We start from the raw sequence: 22,956 nt of genomic DNA, 5'->3' as shown, positions 1-22,956 counted from the left end.
TAGAAGCATCACTACATGGCTTGTGAGAACTGATCATGAAAGAGGGAACTCTAAGACAGTTGTTACCTTGCCATTTATAAACAACCATAAAATATATTTATGAGCTAATATTGGCAGATATTCAGCAAAATATAGGAAGAACACAAACATCTACATTGCAATATGTACAACAGCATAAAAGTGTTGTTGATTACAATTTTAAGTTAAGATATCTGCTAGCAATATGGTGTTGGTGTGGGCATGGGGAGGCAGTACTAACCACATACTGTTGATCAGGGGAAAACTGGCAAAACCAACTCAACTTCCATGAATTTCTCATCTAGACACTGAAGTGCAGACTATAATGGTGAGAAGCTTACATGGTTGACACCCATTTTTCAGATGAGCTTGCTAGAGAGAGAGTGTTCATAACTTGTGCGGACTCACTCAGCTAGTAAATATGGAGCCAGGATTTGAAACTGTACCCTGTAGCTCCAGATACTGTTATGTAATGAACACTGCCCACCTCCTGGATGTCAAGGAATGATGGCAAAGACATATTGTTAGGTGAAAAGAAGAAAATTACTGAATACAGTGCATAATAGAATTTCAGCTAGGTAAATGAAAGGAACTATAGTATACTTACACATGAGCAGCATCTAGAAGGATCCCAGAGGGTGGGCTCATTATCCTTTTTTTTTCAAGTGGGGAAAACTGAAGCACAAATTGGCAACGCGACATCTAAACCAACATGAACCTATGTGGTAGAACCAGAATGTGGGCTAGACATTTAGACTTCAGAACCCATCCTTGAAAATGTTTCAGGGGTTGGCCCTGCCCGGGAACTTTCTAGAAGGTTGGTCTAAGAGGACTTGTCCTGCCTTCCTCCACTGGGACCCTTACATTCATCCCTTCTTCTCATCTCCCCTTTTGGGTCCTTTCATTGTCTTCACCTTGTTTCCCAGTTTCCCATCTTCTCAGATGCACCAGCCCCTTTTTTTGCTCTCCTTGGTCTCCCATAAATCCATCTGTCTCCTGGACTCCTCCTATCCCCTGGACCTCAGTACCCTGAGACTTTGCTCTGCTCTCAAGAGCTGCAGACCAGAAGCACAAGGTTTTCCTCCCCATTTCCATAGCCCCTCTGGGTTCTCAGGCTCTCCAGATTGGGGGATCCTAGCCCAGCTTACCTTCCTCATGTGACCTCCACTCCCCCATCAGGGTATTATTGTCTAAGCCAACCGAGGGTCCCCACCCCAGCACAGACTTTTCAACTCACACTTGTAGGGGCAATGGCTCTTTCCTTTGCCTACCTAACTCCTAGAAGCTTCCTCTCATTGCTCTGTTGTTTAGCTCTGGCCTCAGAAACCCCCCTTTTCAGGGCTGGGGATATATCTCAGTTGGTAGAGTACTTGCCTTGCATGCACAAGGTCCTGGGTTCAATCCCCAGCACTACCAGAAAGAAAGAAATCCACTTTTTCATCTAGATCACCAGATGTAATGACTACTGCTCAGCTGGGTCCTCAGGGCTTCTCAGCAGTTCTTATTTTCATGATGTACACTCCAGCCCTTGTCATTTGGAGGCCTTTTTAAGGACCCTTCTCTGAGGTGGTGGGAGTAGGGGCAGAAAGAAGGGATAGTCTTTGCAATCAAAAGGGCTCTTGGAAATTATCTATTTCACTCCTATATGCACACCAATTGCAAGATTGTATAAATGGGAAAACTAAACCCTATTTTCTTCTTCTACTTTTTTTTTTTGTGGAACTAGGATAAAGCCTATTTTCTAGAATTGTACGGATACTAGCGTAACCAGCAAACATATGTAGCTGATCATAAAGGGGTCAGGAGGCGAGAGGGGAGACTGAGTCAGGGGAGAAGGAATGAGTATAGGGATCCCAGAGGAGGAAAGCCAGTCCACTCAGACCAGACTTGTAAGTCTACATTAATTAATTAATTAATAATTAGATATAATAAAATACTACCTCCTTAGTCACACTGTCACATTTCAATGTTCAGTAGCCACATGTGGCTAGCATCTGCCACATTGGAGCTAGAGAATCCTTCCATCATTATGGGAAATTCTGTTAGACAGTTCCAGGTTGGAAATCAGTCTCAAACCATCCTGAGTATACTACGTATGTGTTCTCTCTCATTCTTTGTGAACACATGTTGCCATAGATGAGTTACCATGCCTTTCCTCCATTCTGAGCATACGCTGAATGCTTACTTTTCCCAAAAAATCATATCCCATAAGAAAACTTAACTAGTGAAAAGTCCTAAGACATCTGGGAAATTTAGACTTTACCAAAAAAAAATGAAAGACCAGGGTGGTGGTGGTGGGGGGAGGTGAGGTGGGGAGCTAATTTCTTTCCCCTCGACATCAAAGTTTCATAATGATTTGATTTTGGAACCCATATAAGAGACTAAATTATAAGGGGAAAGATCACATATTTCTTACAGAGTACTGAATATACATGATTCATTCATTGAGGATTGATTTTTTTTTCAAGCTGGCCTTAGTATATCTGTGTCACTATGATTCAAGGAGGGGACTGAGACTGTGTTTCTTTTGCTAATCCTTTTTCTGAACACCAGCCCAGGTAAGACTACTAAACACTACTGCCTAAACTCCCAGTCTAGCACCAGATAGGGCTTTAGGAAAAAGCATTTAGTGACACATGCACACAGCTACATGAAAGCTACTGAGCCCCAAAGAGTATTTGTTCCTTTAAGGAAGTTCCTACTCCATAAGAAGCATTGCATATTGTTGGCTGGAACTGGCTTGATTCTAGTAAGCTTTCATAGACATTATTTACTATCATCTCCTTTCCTGGGAAAGTCTTCAAAATGTAGAATTATAAAATCTTAGAGCTGGAAATGCTTCTAGATATCATAAATGCAAATACAGAGAATGGAAGCAATTTGCTCATACTGAATGGAACCCGAAAGACAGATCAGGTCCTTTGCAGTCTGTGTTTAGTACCCATTTACATGTTGGATAGAGGAGAAAAGGCAAAGAAATCACCACAGAGGTAAGTACAGAGTCAACAGAGTATGTTGCCATGCAATTAAAGAGAAGGGAGTGTTTGAAGAAGGAGGGAGTCATCAGTTGTATCAAATGCAATGTGGATGAAAAATACAAAATACCCATGTAGCAAGGTGCAGTAAGCACACCTGTAATCCCAGGAGGCCGAGGCAGGAGGATTGCAAGTTCAAGGCCAGCCTCAGCAATTTAGTGAGATACTGTCTTGAAATAAAAATTAAAAAGGGCTGGGGATGTGGCTCAGTGGTTAAGTGCCCCTGGGTCCAATCCCTGGTACCAAGAAAAAAAAGAAGAGAAAAAGAAAGTACCCATTGTATTTAGGAGCATGGAGGTTATGTTTGGGTGACTTTTCACCACTCTTTCAGGAGAGAGGTGAAAGCAAAAGCTGGGTTACAATGGGCTGAAAAGCAAATGGGGCTACCACTAAAAGATGGTAGATTGAGCACTCCTGTTTATCTTTAAGCCCCATTGAGACTCCACTAAACAATAAAAGGATAAAAATATAAAATCCATAATGACAATATAAAATAGTTTCATAACAGAGATTCATTTTTTTTTTTTTTTTTGGTACCAGGGATTGAACTCAGGGGCACTTAGCCACTGTTTTGTATTTTATTTAGAGGCAGGGTGTCACTCATACAAAGTTCTAATGACTATATTTGAGGCATGATCCAGAGGACAAGAGACATGTGAGCCTGAAAAACTGAGGGAGAGCTGTACACAGAGCAGTTGGACCACTCATTTCAGAACACAGGGACCATTGCTGGGAGGAAGAGTCTTTTCACTGAAAATGAAAAGGATCAAGGACTTCCAAATTCACAAAAATGTAATGGAACTCATTTGCTGGAAACAGCCATAGAAGTTAAATAAAATATGTGTTTCTAAATAATCTTTAAAAAATCACAAAATATCTAACATCAGAGAAAGAAATTATAAATCAGAAATCGAAGAAACATGATAACTCATAAAGGTTAATGGGATGAATCCTTTTTTTGAAGATATTTGGTGATTCTGGCAAACTTGAAATTAGGATGGATCACAGTGGAGTCTATTAGGTGACCTTCCTCATAAAAAACTGAGACCCCCCCCCCCCTGCAAAGGCTATAACCTCAAGATAAGTAAACTAGAAGTAAATGTGCTCCTTTTCCAGATGGATGCAAGGGAAATTGATTCAATAAATAGTCAAAAACCTCCCAACAAGTACAAGTCCAGGACCAGGTGACTTCAATGAAGGATCAGACCAAACATTTAAGGAAGAATTAGTACCAACAATCCTAAAATTGTTCAAACGATTAAAGAGGATAAATGTGTTAATCAGCTTTTCATCACAGTGACCAAGATACCCAACAAGAATAACTTAGAGAGGGCTGGGGCTGGGGCTCAGTGGTAGAGTGCTTGCCTAATGCGTGAGGCACTGGGTTCAATCCCTAGCATTACATAAAATAAACAAGTAGAATAAAGACATACTGTTCATCTACAACTACAAAAAATTTGAAAAAAAAGAATAACTTAGAGGAAGAGAAGTTTATTTTGGCTCATGGTTTTAAAGATTTAGTACATGGTTGTCTGAGTCCATTGCTCTGGGATCAATGGTGAGGCAAAACAACATGATGGGAGGGCATGACATTCATTGTTCCATTCATGGCTGGCCAGGAAGGAGAGAGAACAACAGGAAGTGGCTACAGGGAAGATGTACACCTTCCAGGGCATACCCCCAGCCCCAGTGACACACCTCCTCCAGGCATGTCCCACCTGCCTACAGTTACTACCCAGTTTGTCCATTCAAACTAGGATGAATTAATGAGGTTACAGCTCTCATAATCTAATCATTCCACCTCAGAATATTCCTGCATTAACACAGGAGCTTTTGGGAGATACCTCATATCCAAATCATAACAATAGAATATTCCTACTCATTCTATAACACCAATATTACCCTGATACCAAAGACAGATAAAGACACTAAAACTTCTGACCAATATCCATTGTGAACATTGTTGCAAAATGGTAAACAAAATACTTATTAGCAAAGCAAATTAAAATGATTATGCATCATGATCAAGTGGGATTTATTTCTGGAATTCAGGGATGTGTCAACATACAGAATAAATCATTGGAATAAACCATTTTAATAGAGTGAAGAAAAAAAAACAACATGGTCATCTCAATTTATGCATAAAAAGCATTTTACAAAATTCAAGGTCCTGCCATGATACATGATACATGAAACATTCCACAAACTAAGAACAGAGGAAACTATGCACTGTAATAAAGGCCATATATGAAAATTCCACAGCTAATCCTCCATGGTGAAAGACTGAAAACCTTTCCTCTAAGGTCAAGAATAAGGCACGGGGTAGGCTGGCATGGTGGCTCAGTGATAGAGCACTTGCCTAGCATGTGTGAAGTACTGGGTTCGATTCTCAGCATCACATATAAATAAGTGAATAAAATAAAGGTCCATCAACAACTAAAAAAATATTTTAAAAAAGAATAAGACAAGGGGGCTAGGGTTGTGGGTCAGTGGTGAAGCTCTTGCCTAGCAAGGTTGCAAGACACAAGGTCAACACACAAAATCCTTTTGAGTTGAGATTTGGTACATTAACAATGAACAATTCTAAAAGGAAATTAAGAAAACAGTTCAATTTAAAATAGCAGCAAAAGATTAAAACATACAAATAAAATTAACCAAAGAGGTAAAAGATTTGTAATACTGAAAATTACAAAATATTGCTGAAAGAAATTAAAATGATACAAATAAATAGGAATACATCCTGTGTTCATGAATTGGAAGAAATATTGTTTTTAAGATTTTAATTCCACATAAAGTGATGTACAGATTCAATTCAATCTCTATCAAAACACCAATGCTTTTTTTTTTTAATTGAAGAAGGGAAATCCATACCACAATTCCTATAGAATCTCAAGAGCCCCTAAATAATGGGCAAAAGTACTTGATAAAAACAAGAACAAGTTGGTGGACTTACACCTCCTGTGACTTAAAGCACCATAAAGCTATAGTAATCAAAAGAATGTGGTTCTGGGGCTGGGGTTGTGGCTCAGCGGTAGAGTACTTGCATGTGTGAGACACTGGGTTCAATTCTCAGCATCACCTAAAAATAAATAAATAAAGGCATTGTGTCCATCTGCAAATAAAAAAAATGAAAAAAAAAAAAAAAGAATGTGGTTCTGGCATAAAGACAAACATATAGACCAATGGGATACAGTAGGGAACACAGTTTACCAGGATGCCAAGACCATTCAATGGGGAAAGGACAGTCTTTTCAACAAATGAGGCTGGGAAAATGGATATTCATATGGAATGGAATGAAGCTGAACCATTTGTATAATATAGAAATTTAATTCAAAATGATGAAAACATAAAAGCAAGAACTAATACTATAAAACTCATAGAAGAAAACAGGGAAAAGCATGACATTGAATTTGGCGATAATTTCTTGGATAGAACATCAAAAGCATGGGCAACAAAAAAAAAGTAGATGAACTAAACTATATAAAAATTAAAAACTTTTGAACATCAGAGGACAATATCAATAGCATAGCAAAAGTAGAAAGATTATATCACTCAGCAATTCCACTTCTAGGTAGATACCCACAAGAGTTGAAAGCAGGTACAGCTGTGTTTGTGGCAGTATTATTCACATCAGAATAGCCCAAATAGGGAAACAACCCAAGTGTCTATTGACACATGTTACTACATGGATGGACCTTGAAGACATGTTGCTAATTCAAAGAGGCCAGACCAAAAGGCTGTGTATTGTATGATTCTACTTCTCTGAAATATCCAGAATAGGCAAATTCATAGAGACAGAAAGTAGAATGGTTGTTTCCAGGGAATGGGGAGGGGAAAATGGAGGCTTTTTTTGGGTAACTTTTTATTTTACTTATTTATTTTTATGTGATGCTGAGGATTGAACCCAGGGCTTTGCATATGTGAGGTGAGCGCTCTACCACTGAGCCACAATCCCAGCCCCTGAAGGCTTATTTTTTTAAATGGGTACAAGTTTCATTTTGGCAAGATGAAAACCATTCTGGAGGTGGCTGGTGGTGATGGTTGCTCAACAGTGTGAATGTGCATAATGCCACTGGACTGTGTACTTCAAATGGTGAAAATGGTAAATTTATGCATTTTTACAACAATAAAAATTTAAGTATGACCAAAATTTACAATAGAAACTTGACCAATACTGTGATTATTAAAGCAATTTAATCAGTAATTAAACCCTTCAATAATGAAAGCTATAGATGAGATAAAATTCATTAACAAATTGCACCAAATATTTCAAGAAACATTCTTACACAATTCTTTCAGAGAATGGAAAACTAGGGGATACTTCCCAACTTATGGGGTAAAACCAACCAACCAAACAAACACAGATGTTCAAAATAAACCCCAAAGCACTCTACAAGAAAGCAAAAATAGAGAGCAATTTTGTTTATGAACAGAAATGCAAAAACCTAAACAAAAGAATAGCAAATAGAATCTGGCAATAAATCAGAGGGGTGACCACCTTGAGTTAATCTAAAAATACAAAGTTGGTTGATCACTATAAAATAAAATAATGTACCTTATCACATTAACAGGGAAAATCTTATATTTCAACAAAGACAGATTATGTATTTAATAAAATCCAATATACATTCATGTTAAAACTTATGGCTGGGGCTGGAGTTGTGGCTCAGCAGTAGAACACTTGCCTAGCCAGTGCGAGGCCCTGGGTTCGATCCTTAGCACCACATATAAATAAATAAAATAAAGGGTGTGTCCAACTACAACTAAAAATAAATAAATAAATATTTAAAAAACTTATGGCAAACTAGGAGTTAAAGAAGACTTCCTTAACTTGATAATGGCTATATAAACAAACTTGCTGGTAGTATCACACACTCCTTCAGATCAGAAAAACACAAAGATGTCTGCCATCATAATTTCTACTGGAAGTTGCAACTGCCACAATAAGGCAAGGAAAGAAACAGAGGAATCAAATCTGGCCTTATCCACAGATGATATGTTTGCTAAACCCATTAACACAGTATATTTTTGCATTTATTTTGTTATCTTTCAAAAAGAGGTTTTGCAGAAACTCAGATGGTTTCATATTGAGATACTTTAATATTTTGATGAATTGTAAATTCCAATATACTTGCTAAACTTCTATTAATTGTAATTTATCTGTTGCTTCATTTGGATTTTCTATGAAAATAGAATGACCCTATGACCCAGCAATTCCACTTCTATGTATATTCTCAAAAAAAAATTGAAACCCATTAAGAGCATGTGGTTTTGATATAGGGAGATAAAAAGTTGACCAATAGAACAGACTAGAGTCCCAGAGACACACCCACACATAAGTGGGCATTTGGTATTTGACAGAGAGGACATTGCAGATCAGTGGGGTAAGAATGGACAAAAAATGAAAGTTTTATAATTTTTGCTATCACATTAGGTCTAAATTTAGCTGTTTGATTTTATGTCTGTGTGAAGTAGGAATCTAATTTCATTTTTATATGTGTTCAAAAATCCCATTGGCACAGAACCATTAGTTGAATCCATCCTTGCCCCACTGATTTGCAATGTCAGGTCTGTCAAATACCAAATGCCCACATATATGTGGGTGTGTCTCTGGGACTCCAGTCTGTTCCATTTCTCAATTTTTCTCTCGCAGAACTGCAAAAAACAAACAAACAAAAAAAATGAGTGTGGAGGGAATCAGTGTGTCGCAGGGAGAAGAGGAAGCAGACTTTAGAATGCACATTGGCCAAGCAAGGCAATCTTGATTAGAAAGTAAAGTTTAACTATAAACTCGGACAGAAGCACTGGATCTTCTAGGTAATTGTGAACAGATGCAAAGGACTTTCTTTTGACACCTACCGTGTCAGGTTCTTCTTGAATCAAAGCTTTGTAGGCCAGGCCAGAAGGAAAGTCCCAGAAAGTGCTTTTGATTTCTGTTTCAAAGCCATGGTGTGGAGGCGGGGCGGTCAGTATTCCTGTATTCTAGGAATACAGTGTCTGCTCAGTCTAATTCTGTGGGATTTTAAGTCTTGCTAATCAGTCTGGCCTCAGCAAAGAAACACAGTGAAGTCTTGAAGTCTTTTAGACTCAGGCTAGGATGGGTCTGTTGCCTTATTCATTTCTTCTTGTGGAAAGCACCCATGCTTTCCTTTAGTGACTCTCCGACCAAATGAATGACCCTACTAAGAGACTAACTTGCAACCGTCCTTTGCTCCCTTAGTAATTCCTGACAACCACATCTTCCCCTTTACCCAGCACAACTCTCCTCTCCCTTCCTCACACCCAGCTTGAGGAAGTGGTGCCCATACATACAATCCCCACCTTGCACTCCAGGGCCTCCTTCAGCCTCAGGTAGACACAGAAGTAATGCAACACAGTCCCATTTCTTTGGCTAGGTGCAAAGTTATTTCAATAGAAGTAAATTTTTCTGAATGCTCATGTGCAAAAGTAGCCAGGTGGTTGCTTATCTATCAGGAAGTAGCTCTGAAATACTGTGACTTGTTACATCGGGTATATAAAATTCATTTTAGGGAGTCCAGGGAAAGAACCTACAAAAGTTAAGTCTCCAGGGTGGCTTAAATTGAGATTCTGAGAGACTCGCCATATTTATAAGATGCTATGGGTAGAAAGCACACAGTGGTTTCAGATACCAGCCTGAAATCAAAACACAGAAATGCAAGTGACTCGGAATGCCAGAGGCCAATTTGCAGTCAAATAGCTGAACACAGGTACAATTTGACAGTGCTGGATATATCAGGCAAATGGGAGGCAGGTGTGTATTCAAGGCTGGGTCATGAATCTCCTGAGCAAATAAAGGAGGCTGGTGAAAGTAAGAAACATGCTGAATCAATATCTGCCAGAGGCAGGATGGCAAGGTGACAGCCAGAGAGAAAGAGCTGGGCTCCTCCAATCCTGGATCAATAGCCCCTGCTCCCCAGAATGGACTGACCCGCTTTTAGGGAAAAGACAGGAAGAAGATCCTTTTATCAGCCAATGCCAAGTTCTATCTGACTCATTCAGGATCAGCAATAGGCAGCCCTCAGTTATAAGACTGACAGATTGAATACAGGGTGCCTGGTGAAATTTAAAATTTCTAATGATTTTTTTTAGAATAAGCATGTCTGAATATTGCATGAGATGTACTTATGTTAAGATTTTACTTAAAATTGAAATTTAGTTGTGTTGTGTCCTGTGTTTTTGTTTGCTAAAGCAGGCAGCCCTACATAGGCAGGCCATCAGGGTGAGTCTGGCCACAGTAAGGTAGCTGATGTCAGGCCTGTGCTCTCTAGGACAGCAAGGTAGCCTTATTTCACTGAATTCGGCAGGTTATTGTCAAGAATTGGGCTGGGAACCTTGTTACCTTGTGGTAAGACACAGAGTAGGGTTCAGTGTGAGGATCAAAGCCAAATCCCATGAACTGGAACTAACGTATAAAAGTTCTATCAGGGTTGCACCCCCCAGGGCCAGGTCATTGACTGAAAGGCCTAGACTCTCTACTTGGCTAGGAGCTAAGAGAAGGTAGAATGAGAGTAGTGTTGCTCCAAGAGGGGTCTCTGGGTCACTTTTATTAGAATCAATCACCTGAGCCCTTTGGGAAGCATGCAAGTTCTGGGGCTCTGCCACAGGCCTACTGAAAGTGAATCACTGGAGAAGGCCTAGAAATCTGCATTTCCCCTAAGCACTCATGGCAGCTTTGAAGTGCACTAAATTTGAAAACCAGTGTGCTAGAGCCAACAAGCAGGTGTGGCCTGCAAACAATCAGAGGTGTAGTGGTTAAGGTATGAACTTGGCATCTAGACTGCCCAAGTTAGACTTAAGGTCCTACCACTGATATCTGTGTGACATAGAGCAAGTGACTTAAATTCTCTGGGCCTCAGTTTCCTCATCTGTAAAGAAAGGATAACAATTGTGCCGATCTTATAAGGCTTTTATCAGAAATAAAGGATGATATACAAGCTAAGCCCTGAGAATAGTCTGGCATTTAGAAGCACCCATAGATCCATGCTAGCAGTTATTAGAGCTGGGTGGGCCTGCTGGTGAGATAGAGGACCCATTTGGTCCAGGTTGGTAGCTATGTCCTATATGCTGCAGTAGGATGGACTGGAGCAGAACTCCCACAACAAATGGTATAGGGCTTGTTACATCCAAAGTTATGAGGATGATTAATAAAAGGAGCAGTCTTTAAATGCATGGGTGATTATGCTTGGCTACAATGAGAAGCTAAGAAAATTGATATTATTCATTAAGCTCTAATTAGCAGGTAAATTGTACAGGGGGAAGAGAGTCCAAGTGTTACTATAAGTAATTAATGTGCTACTTCTCTCCCTGGTCACCCTTTGATTTGAACCATCTAACCTGTAGTCTTTCAGAAGCTAAGATCCTGGAAATATCGGCTGCTAATTATTTTGGTGAGTCCCTGATTGCACTAAAGGAAATGAATGTGTCCCGTTCTCTCTAATGACTCAAGCACAGGGAGAAGATAAAGTGGTTCTAACCATGATGAATTAAGCCCAGAGGATTTGGAGAGGACAATCATCCTCTCTGTTCATTTAACAAATGTGAATAATGTCTCAAAGTTGGTTAGGTAATGTGATAAGACATCCTCTGATTATGAAAAAAACCCAGCACCTGTCCCAAACTGTTTTTGAGTTGGTTGATATTATGACCTGACTGGCTTTTATTTCCAGTGATTTGATTCCTGCTTAAATCCCTGCTCACTCCTTTGAGGCTTCAACCTTACTCCTTGAGTCTACCTGGAAGCCAGACCTTCCTTAGCTTAGACTGGCCCTTGCTCTGATAATACCCAGCTTCCCTGCTTATAGATGTGGGGTCTGATTGGTCTGTGGACCAGCCAGCCTCCACACTTTCCTTCTGATGCTGAGAGTTCAGCTTCATCTTTCTTGTGGAAAAGACATGGCATGTGTCAGTTCAGGGACTAATCTGGGTGAGATGGGCAGTGAAAAAGAAAGTCAGTTTGTATGTCCCACACTCATGATGGTCTCTGATGCTGCAGATTGCCCAGGAATTAGAGTCTAGAGGCAACAGATCTTGGGGCCTGAGCCCATTGAATACAGTCTCTGATATCCCAAGGAACTCCTGTCCTCATCTTGTCAGTTTTATACATTAGAACATCATCCGATAGTGTAATGTAACTTTAGCAAGTGATTCAGTACTTCCAGAGAAACATTGGCCAGAGGAGGTTGGAGTGTCTGAAATGGGGAGAGCAGTAGCAGGTTTAGGAGGCAATCCACTTTCTCTCACAAGCCAGGGCCGCTTGAGGCTAAAAGAGAAAATGTTCCTAGCAACATTCCTCATAATAATGAAAAGGTGTAAAGAATTCAAGTGTCCATCAATGGATGAATAGATAAATAATAGGTGGTCTATCTCTGTAATGGAGTATTATTTAGTAGGAGTGAGATCTATGCTACTACATCAGTGGACCCTTAAACATGATAAGGGAAGGAAGTCAGACATAAAACACCTCATATTGTATGGTTTCATTTATATGAAATGTAAATATAAGCAAATCCACAGAGACAAAAAGCAGATTTGTGATTTTTAGGAGGTGGGAGACGGCTGGAGGGGAGTGGGGAGGGGATACTGATTGTTCTGGGGTTTCTTTGGGGGGTATGGAAAAGTTCTGAAATTAGTAGTCAGGTGCATAACTCTGTGAATAAACAAAAACATGACTGAAATGTACAATTTAAAAGGTGATTGTTATGGTATGGGAGTTACATCTCAGTAACAGCAAACAGCAACTGAAAAGCAAAAATAAGAATGCAATACTTACCTGATCAAGTCCCAGAGAAAAACACTATCTTATGAAGCTGGGCTGCAGGAGAAAGGCTCAAGGCTGAGCAGAAATTGAACCTGAATCTAAATCTGGGCTCCTCCAATAGACTTGGCATGACCGTGGGCAAGTTCTTTTACCTCTTTAGGCCTCAGGTTCCCTGTCTGTTTAATGATATTGTTGGGAGAAAATATATCCCTGATGAGCTTTAGAAAACAATAAAATGCTTATTTAAAACAATACTCACTAATCAGCTGGGCATGGTGGCACACTCCCAGTGTCTCGGGAGGCTGTGGCAGGGGGATTGCATGTTTAAAGCCAGCCTCAGCAACTTAGTGAGGCCCTAAGAAACTCAGTGAATTCCTGCCTCAAAATAAAATATAATTACAACCAGAGATATGAAAAATTGTGCTCTATATGTGTAATATGAATTGCAATGCATCCTGTTGTCATATATAACAAATTTTAATTATAAAAAATAAAAAAATATATAAAAAAATAAAAAGGGCTTGGGATGTGGCTGAGTAGCTAAAGCACCCCCTAGATTCACTCCCTTGTACTAACAATAAACAAGCAAACAAACAAACAAAAAGTAAAACTACACTCACTAATTACAGGCAAGGTATTATTACAGTGCTTAAGGGTTAATTGAGAACCTAGAAGACCTGATGAAAGACAACCTTCCACCATTGCTGCCCTTCAGGCCTCGGAAGTTGCAGGCACCATCCTCATGTGCACAGATAGGTCACCCATTCCTGAGCTGAAAATGCCATTTGTTTTCTCATTCCTCTGGGAATATCTTTGTTCTGTATTTTGATTCTATATCATAATAGCTGTCTACTCCAGTTTGGCTTCCTAGAAGGCCTTTTAGAAAGAGAATTTAAAAACCTTTAAAATCTTAAACTATACACTCTGCTGTATACCCGATAAAGGGCTCCCCTTTAACTGTTGCAAAGCAATTGAGTTTATTGCACATAAGATTTGACCCACCCTCTCAAACAGGGCCCGATTCTCTCCCTTATATTTCCAGATGACTGATTCAATATCCATCTGTTTTATTTAGTGCTCAGATAATGTTTAGAGTTCATAAAAATAAGAAAATTGCCAGGCTCAGTGGCGTGTGCCTGTAATCCCAGTGGCTCAGACAGAGGATCACCCAGGCTCAGCAATGGCGAGGCACTAAGTAATTCAGAGAGATCTTGTTTCTAAATAAAATACAAACAAGGGCTGGGGATGTGGCTCATTGGTTGAATGTCTCTGAGTTCAATCCCTGGTACCAACCTCCCCCTCAAAATAAGAAAATTAATTTAAACAGATACATAATTCTTTCCCTTTAGGTTATTAAAACATTGGCATCTCAGTACTGCAAAATTGAAGTCCCAAGATGTCATAGTCAAGTAGTGTCCAAACAGGGGTACAGGGTAGAGGGTCATTTCACTCTCTTTTTCCCCTCTACTCCTAAATGCCAGGAAATCCAAAGTACATCTACACGTAGCTCTCTGTACCAGGGGACTCTCCCAGCTCTAGGGCTACTTCAGCTCAGAAGTACATCATATGGGAGTATTAAAATGCTTGTAATAGTTTGCAATCGCTCCTTACAAGTATGCTTGGGAGAAAATATATCCCTGATGTGCAAGTGTCTTAAGTTAGTGATCAAGTGTCTTAAGTTAGTGGAATGCTTGTTTCCTTTTTTTCTCTTCAATTTAATTTTGATTATTTGAATTCAAAACTGCTCCCTCTCACAAGTGAAAGGTATTCAAACCCTCGGGAAATCAGTATGAACAACTTAACGTGGGTCCTACTAAATACTCCATGATATGGACTGGCTTTTGGCTGCTGGCCTCTTCTCCAGGCACACAGCAGGGTATGGAGGACAGCAGAGCTGTTCTTGGGCCGCCTTTATGGGAAAATCCTGGCTGAGTCCAGCTGTGCGAGAGCAAGCGGCCAGGGTTGCAGCCTAGAGGAGCAATGAGATAATGAATGTGAAAAGGCTCCCGGCAGGAGATTGTTTAATCCGCGCGGATTCCTGCTCTTGATAGTGAGCACAGGATGGGTGAGGGAGCTTCACCTTTAAGCAAGGGAACACATTTTCACTTAGGGCTTTTTAGCTCAAGAAATTGAAATTTTAGGTTTCAGCAGTGTTCCCCCCCTCCCCCGGTTAAAAGCCTCAATGATGAAATCCATTGCGGAATCGGTCCTCTGACCACCCCCCTACCTACGTGGGTCCCAACCTTACCCGGGGCACGGGGGCTGTTGTGTCCAGATGGTGGCGCTCCCGCCAAGTGCAACCCCTCTCCCCAACTGCAGCAAGAGGTCTGGTATGGACCAAGTTTCAAGGTGTTCGCAGAAATTTCCTGGGAGGATTCGGGGCCTCGGGGAAGTTGCGGACAAGAGCTGTAACTTTTAGTAGTTGGCAGAAATCCACTCCAAAGACCAAGGTTGTTGAGGGAGCCAGTGTCCTAATCGCGCCCCTTTAGTTTAGCCAGAACATTAGGATTTCAGGTGTCCAGTGAACTTCAAGATATCCGGCGCAAGGCAGAGAACTCTGATGTCTGGGAAGGGAAATCCACGGTGTGAGGGTTAGCTCGACATGGAAGGGGTCGAAATGAGAGACCCCCAGGCAGGTGATGACAAGGGAGAAAATCTGAGCAGGTCTTGATTGGAGGGGGATGGCACAGGTCTGCCCGTGTCTACTTGGCTGCTCCGCGGGGCACTTCAGTTCTCTTTTCCGCAGATGCAGCGCAGCTCGCATAGCCTGACCGCCTGCACTACCCTGTAGAAAGTGCTGAACACCGGGAGAGGGGAAGGAAGCAGGAGCCACTCGCCTTACGTTTCTGGAAGAGCGGCAGCCGAAGAAAAGGGATTTCTTGTCCGTTTTACTTTATCCCAAAGCATCCCCTGAACTCCCTCCTTCAGGTGCCGGCAGCTGGGAGGGATGAGGTCCCCGCTCTCGCTTGCTCGAAAGCTAGGGACCGAATGTCCACTGACTGCCTCCTCTCACTCTCAGGTTGCAGACCCACGGCCCGCTTCCAGAGCAAGGATCAGGGTACCTTTCTTAATGGAGAGCGCAAAACCGATACCCGACGGTGCGGTTTAATCGCTGCTTCAGCAAAGGGAGCCAAGTGACTCCCGACAGGGACTGGAACAGGGATAAGTTCCCTAGAAAGTAGGGATCCCTATTTGAAGTAGGTGTCCCCATGGGCCGTCCTCTGTTCCCCATAGGGTGCAGAAGGCTCTGGACTGGCAAGAGTGCTGGTAGTGGGATTAACCTGTTAAGAAAACTGTAGTGGTGAGGCTACAGGATTCAAGGAGCCATCTTCTGTTGCCTCAGGACCCGAAGAAGGCTGTGGAAGGCTTGGGTTATCAGTAGACCCTAAGCAGGACCCTGTGCCCCCGCTCTGCAATCTACATCTCTTTGCCAGGTGTTGGTGTTGGAGGGGGGAGAAGAACTGGCTAGAAACAGCTAAGCAGTGACTGTTAGGGAGGGGGAGGTGGATTCTGAGCTAGTCACGATGCAAGGTACCTGAGGGATTTGGGAGGGGGAAGCTGGCTAGAGGGGAAGCGCATACAAGGCAGTCGGAAGCAAGATGACACCTCTTTGTGGATTCGTCCAAGAAGAGGTGGTGACTAAGGCGGGGGTAATCAAGGAGTTCTGATTGGTCAGGGGGAGGAGTTAGGGGTGGGGCTAGCTGCCTCTTGAGGCTTTAAAAGCTCATCGGAGAGGGGCAGAAAGCTGTCATTTGCTCTCTGAGCCTCGGAGAGGTAGCCACGCTTTCCCGGAGCTCCGGGTGACAGCGCAGGTGTTTACGGTCCGGACCGCTGCTGCTTCCCCGGCGTGCGGGGATCTCTTAGCGGTCTCCATGAGCAACATGGGGCCTACCCTGGCGGTTCCTACCCCTTATGGCTGTATCGGCTGTAATCTGCCTCAACCTGACTACCCACCGGCTCTGATCACCTTCATGTTCTGCGCGATGGTTATCACCATCGTCGTTGACCTGATCGGCAACTCCATGGTCATTTTGGCGGTGACGAAGAACAAGAAGCTCCGGAATTCTGGTAAGCTATATTATTCCACCCTTACTCAGTGTGCTGCAACTTACAACCCCTAGGGTGTTGGTTTGGGTGCCCCGAATAAAGACTCCCTCACTTTGAACGCCCCTACTCCCAATTTTCCCCAAACCTGGGAGTGAGGTGGGTGATGTGCCTGGGTCGGCGAAGTTAGCTCTTCTTATGGCTGGGGGAGTTAATAAAATTAGCTTAGGACATCTACGAACAAAGCCCGGGTTCCTGAGGTGCGCGGGAAGCTGGCTGAACTCTGTGGGGTCAGGATCTGACACGGAGAGAGTTGGCACCTGAGTGGAAAGTCTGGCGGCCGCCCGGGGACAGCCAGCCGAGCCTGACACTACAGGGGTGGCTGCGCCAAGGCACCTCTGGCTGAAGTGACGCGGAGGGAGCAGCAGCGTTGCACCTGAGAAAGTTAAGTTCGAGGCGGCCGCGGCGGCGCTGACCAGAGCGCAACGCTGCAGCCGTGCCCAAGAACGGTCAAGACCCCGCTCACCGCAGCCTAGGAGCTCCAGCGCGGCTCCTGGGCGGCGGAGCGCAGACCCCCGTGCCGGAGTATCGAGCCTGGAGGTCTGAGCCCGCTGGAGCCGAGCTCCGTCCGCCCGTCCCAGGGCGCGCGGCGGGGAGAGGCGTTCGGCTGACTGGCGCTGCAGGTGGTGGCAGCGACTTCGGCGACCACCACGGAGATCCTTGAGGTTTGTAAGCAGGGTACGGGAGGTCGCAGAGTGTGGCGGTGGAGAGGTTCTGGGTCTCAGCACCAGGGACGGGGGTGGTGGAATATAAGGCAGCAAAACCAGGGAGGGATCGGCTGCAGAGTGTTCGGAGAGTTCTGTGGGAGGGTGAGGGTCTCAGACTACAAAGCGCCAGGGTCTGGGAGCGACGAGTGGGAGTTCCCTTGCTTCTAGCAGGGTACAGAGGGATCGGGGCAGCGGCGAGTGATGCCGGGGGCGGTGGGGCAGCGTGGGTGAATGCTGGATGCGGCAACTTGTGCGGTGGGTGGGGGCGACAGACATTGCGAAGCAGCGAGCCCTGTTCTCAGGTTAGGCGGGAGAAGGCTCTGGAGGGAAGGGGGAGTGGCGAGGAGCCCAAACTCCGCGCTCTGGTGGCGGGGAGGGAGAGGGTGGTGCCCAGGGAGGGTCTCAGCCGCCAAGGTCTCTGTCGGCTTGGGTGGAGGGGAGCTAGGGAGTCTAAGGGGGGGGGGGTCGCAGACCTACCAGACGCACGCGGGCGGGGCGCTGCGGGGAGAAGAGGGTCTGGACTCTGGAAAAATACTTTGCTGGGACAAGGAGATCAAAACACACAAGTTTCAAAATTCAATGATGTTCACAGTCATTAAAAGTTTCCTTTCAAACTCTGGTGGGTGCGTCGGACTTCTCCTTGGTATCCCAGAGACGTGGGGGCAGCGACTTGGACCTTACCTTCATGGCAGTGGTGCAGTCTCCAGGTGCAGACTCACGGAGCCCCGGGAACCACTTACAAAACCCGTTTTCTTTGCTTTTCTTCTTTCCTTTCCTTTTCTCCTTCTCTCTCCTTTCTTTCTATAATTCAAATAAACTTTTTTATGATTGTTGTGGTTTTGTTATTAAAGCTTTGTTTGTCTTCCCCACTTTTCTTTCCCAAATTCGTTACTTTGAGGGAAACCCTAGAAATAACCTTTTCAGTAGAAAGAGCTGAGACCAAGTCTTGGCTGCAACAGCGGAAGGAGGCTGATGGAGCCATACCTTTGCCCTTTTAAAAAGCCCTGTTTTCTCCCAGTCCACCACGAAGTGTAATAATTTTGCCAAACCAATGCTAATTAGCAATGAGGTGTTTCCAAAGAAAGAGGGCTCTGCGCCTTCACTTGGCCTCTGCTCCTTTTTGCTAAAGATTTTATTTTTCCTTCCCACCTCTACCCTGCAAAACGGGAATGGGGGGATCCCTTTCACTTTCCCGTTTAGCCCTCAGGCTTCAGTAAAGCCCGGGGCCTGGGCAGGGCGCTGAACCCGCTAGTGACTCGCTCTTTGCGGGGACTGGGTTTTCCTTCACCCGCGACCGCTCTCAAATTTCTTTGGTCTCAGACTTAATTTTACAGGGCATTACCCCTTCCCTCACGTTTTTCTCTTAGATTACCTGGAAAATGGTAAGTGTTTGGGCTTAGTGTTTGTTTCCTGTCTGATTTTTTTCAACAGCAACGCTTAAGAAAATGGTCTGTGACACCCTTTATCAGACTATTCCCTTTAGATGTTTTCACTATAAATTCAATGCCAGGCTAGAAAAAGGAGAGGTGGTATTATTATTATTATTATTATTATTATTATTATTATTCAGGTGGGGGCTTCATGACACTCCTGCATTCTCCTTGCCCCACCCTCTTTGTTTCCTGAGGACAACTCTTTGTCCTCCTTCTCCCCTCCAGCGGCTTTCTCCCCTCCCTTGGTGTGGAAAAAGTTTACAGTTTGTTTTTCTCTAAAATGGCCTCACCATGACTGCCTCCTCACAATGCTTTGTGCTCACTTTTTCTGTCTTATGTTCACTTCTTTCCCAGAGCAGAGATGACACTGTTTCAAAGGAGAAAAGGTGGGCAAAGTACAGGTCTCTGAAACCTGGATGTGCATCTGAATCACCTGAGACCTGCTTGTAAAAATAAAAACATGACTGTATTTCTTTAAACGAAAATTCTACAATTCTAAATTGTCACCAATACAGTTGACTTTTCCCTCCACTTTAAATATATAGATTTCCACACTTTAACCATTTATTCTCTGTCTCCCCCCTTTTCTCCCCCCTCCCCTATGTTTTCCAGGCAACATCTTTGTGGTCAGCCTCTCTGTGGCTGACATGCTGGTGGCCATCTACCCCTACCCTCTGATGCTGCATGCCATGTCCATTGGGGGCTGGGACCTAAGCCAGCTCCAGTGCCAGATGGTTGGGTTCATCACAGGGCTGAGTGTGGTCGGTTCCATCTTCAACATCGTGGCCATCGCTATCAACCGTTACTGCTACATCTGCCATAGCCTCCAGTATGAACGGATCTTCAGTGTGCGCAATACCTGCATCTACCTGGTTGTCACTTGGATCATGACCGTCCTGGCTGTCCTGCCCAACATGTACATTGGCACCATCGAGTATGATCCTCGCACTTACACCTGCATCTTCAACTATCTGAGCAACCCTGTCTTCGCTGTGACCATCGTCTGCATCCACTTCGTCCTCCCTCTCCTCATAGTTGGTTTCTGCTACATCAGAATCTGGACCAAAGTGCTGGCGGCCCGTGACCCAGCTGGACAGAATCCTGACAACCAACTTGCTGAGGTTCGCAATTTTCTAACCATGTTTGTGATCTTCCTCCTTTTTGCAGTGTGCTGGTGCCCTATCAACGTGCTCACTGTGTTGGTGGCTGTCAGTCCAAAGGAGATGGCAGGCAAGATCCCCAACTGGCTTTATCTTGCAGCCTACTTCATAGCCTACTTCAACAGCTGCCTCAACGCTGTCATCTACGGGCTCCTCAATGAGAATTTCCGACGAGAATACTGGACCATCTTCCATGCTATGCGGCACCCCATCCTGTTCCTCTCTGGCATCATCACTGATATTCGTGAGACGAGGGAGGCCCGTGCCCTGGCCCGTGCCCGTGCCCGCGCTCGTGACCAAGCCCGTGAACAAGCTCGCGAACAAGACCGTGCCCATGCCTGTCCTGCTGTGGAGGGAACCCTGATGAATGTCCGGAATGTTCCACTGCCTGGTGATGCTGCCGCTGGCCACCCTGATCGTGTCTCTAGCCACCCCAAGCCCCGTTCCAGGTCTGCCTCTGCCTACCGCAAATCTGCCTCTATCCACCACAAAACTGTTTCTGGCCATTCCAAGGCTGCCTCTGGCCACTCCAAGTCTGCTTCTGGTTACCCCAAGTCTGCCACTGTCTACCCTAAGCCTGCCTCTGTCCACTTCAAGGCTGACTCTGTCTATTTCAAGCCTGCCTCTGTCCATTTCAAGGGTGAGTCTGTTCATTTCAAGCCTGCTTCCAAGTCTGCCATTGGTCACCACGTCTCTGCTGGCAGCCACGCCAAGTCTGCCTTCAGCCCAGCTACTAGCCGCCCTGAAGCCACCACTGACCATGTCAAGCCTGCTCCCAGCCACCCTGAGTCCACCACTGCTGACTACCTTGAGCCTGCCACCACCAGCCATCCTGAGCCCACTGCTGCAGGACACCCTGAGCTGTCTGCCTCCCACTGCCCTGAGACCATTGACACTAGCCGCCTTGAGTCTGACGTCACTGACCTCCCAGAGTTTGCTTCCAGCCCTACCGCTGTGTCCCCTGAGCCTGCTGCCAGCCAGCTGGAGCTTACCCCTGCTGCTGACCTTCCTGACCCTGCTGTAGTCACTCCCGCCACCAATGATTACCAGGAGGTTGTAGTTATTGATGTTGAGGATGATTCTGATGAAATGGCTGTGTAAAAAGTGCACTTGTGGGTGGCCAAGCAGTGGTCCACTTTCCAGTCTGTTTTGAGTATGTAATCCAAAGTGAGATACATCTATACACAGAAACACACACAGACACTGACTCACAGACTTGGTGTAAGCTACATCCACCTTTCAGGCATACTCCTCCTTGATATCATGTACACTAAAAAAGTGTGTGTGAGTGTGCATGTTTGTGTGTGCTTGCTATCCTAGAGATCAAATTTCCCTCCAGTTTAACATCCGTTGTTCCAAGTGTTCTTTTCCTCCTGCAGTTGACCTTCGGCCCTCAGTGATCCCTGAAACATTAGACTTTGATTTTTTCCCACTCCCTTCCCCTTTCTCCCCATTCCTCATTTCCTCTGCCGTGTTCCTGCTTTCTTCTCCCATTCCCCAGGGGTGGGGGAGGAGTGCATGCGCAATGGTAAAGGTGCATCTTGGTGATGACTTCTGTCAAGTGATTGTGACTACACAGCTTTATGCTTTTAACTCTTTGTTGTACTTTTAATGGCAGTCAGAAGAACAGTTACAATAAAGTGCAAGCACTTGAAAGTTTCTTTTCTGAATTCCAGTAACATAATATGATCCATATCTGAAGATTATAATTTGATAAGGTCTTATTAAAATAAGTGTTTATGCCTATGAGATCAAGTGGTAAAAGGAAATATATAGTCACACCAAATCATTTATATTTTGTGAAAATTCAAACACTGGTGCTGATTTTTATCGTTAAACATGGAGGGAAATGATGAGATGTTTTTACCATTTTTAGTTATTTACCTTTTTTTTAGTGTTTGCCAGGATTTTCTTTCATTTATTTTCACAGAAATAAGTACATTTATACCTAATCTTTTCTCCTAAAATCCAAACTTGTGGTTGCTAGGATCAATTATACTCATGTTTTTATTATTATAATTCATAACTGCCTTTTATCTTGGAGATTTTTTTAAACAGCCTGATTTTTTTTACAATTAGTTTTTACATTTTTTTTTTCATTCAAAGGGGAATTTGAAGTCAAAATCTAGTCAGAAGTGAGTGGAGTATGCTGTGGCAGATAAAATGAGTGTTTCTTCAAAACCTTGTTCCTCTGACCCTCCTAGCAGGGGATGGGGGTGAGGAGGAAGAGATGCCAAAACCAGTCAGTTCCATCACACCTGGATGAGGTTCAGCTGACACAGAGTGTGAAGTTATAGTCATCTCGAGTCAGTACATTTGACAACCCAGGGATTGCTTTTCCTCTAAAATTCAAACAAACAAACTGCTGTTTAATAAAAACTTCAATTGTTAATTCAAATTGACACTTTAAGCAAAGTTTACCATATAAAAGCTTGTCAGGATAAGTGGGAATGTATTACTGCCTTAATTCTATTCTGTATTTGTGGTAGCAATTAAATAAAAGTGGTTTTGTGGCTTTAATGTGTGATTTCTTGATAAATTAACTTATTCTACCACAGTTACTTGTGGGGAGGGTTCAAGGCTGGGGGGTGGAAAAGCACTGATCTTGGGGAATCAGAAGATTTGGGTGCAAGTTCCAACCCTGCACAGACTTGCACAGTCAGTGTCCAACACTCTCACCTCGTGGTCTCTCAAACTGGAGAGGGTCTGGGGAAGGAGGGG

General features: G+C 43.7%; 1 protein-coding gene across 1 annotated transcript; it reads left to right on the top strand.

The window, feature by feature from the left end:
• The first annotated feature begins 16,712 nt into the window (after positions 1 to 16,712).
• On the top strand, positions 16,713 to 21,336 carry Gpr50 (G protein-coupled receptor 50). The gene is made up of 2 exons (XM_046452127.1): positions 16,713 to 16,899; positions 19,688 to 21,336. The coding sequence occupies exons 1-2, from the start codon at positions 16,713 to 16,715 to the stop codon at positions 21,334 to 21,336; spliced, it is 1,836 nt and encodes a 611-aa protein (XP_046308083.1).
• The last annotated feature ends 1,620 nt before the right edge of the window (positions 21,337 to 22,956 follow it).

This window comes from Marmota monax, unplaced genomic scaffold (assembly GCF_021218885.2).
Source record: "Marmota monax isolate L192 unplaced genomic scaffold, Marmota_monax_Labrador192_F-V1.1 WCK01_AAM20220418_F8-fsc00142, whole genome shotgun sequence".
Classification (NCBI taxonomy): Eukaryota; Metazoa; Chordata; class Mammalia; order Rodentia; family Sciuridae; genus Marmota; species Marmota monax.
This window is presented reverse-complemented; position numbering and strand designations above follow the sequence as displayed.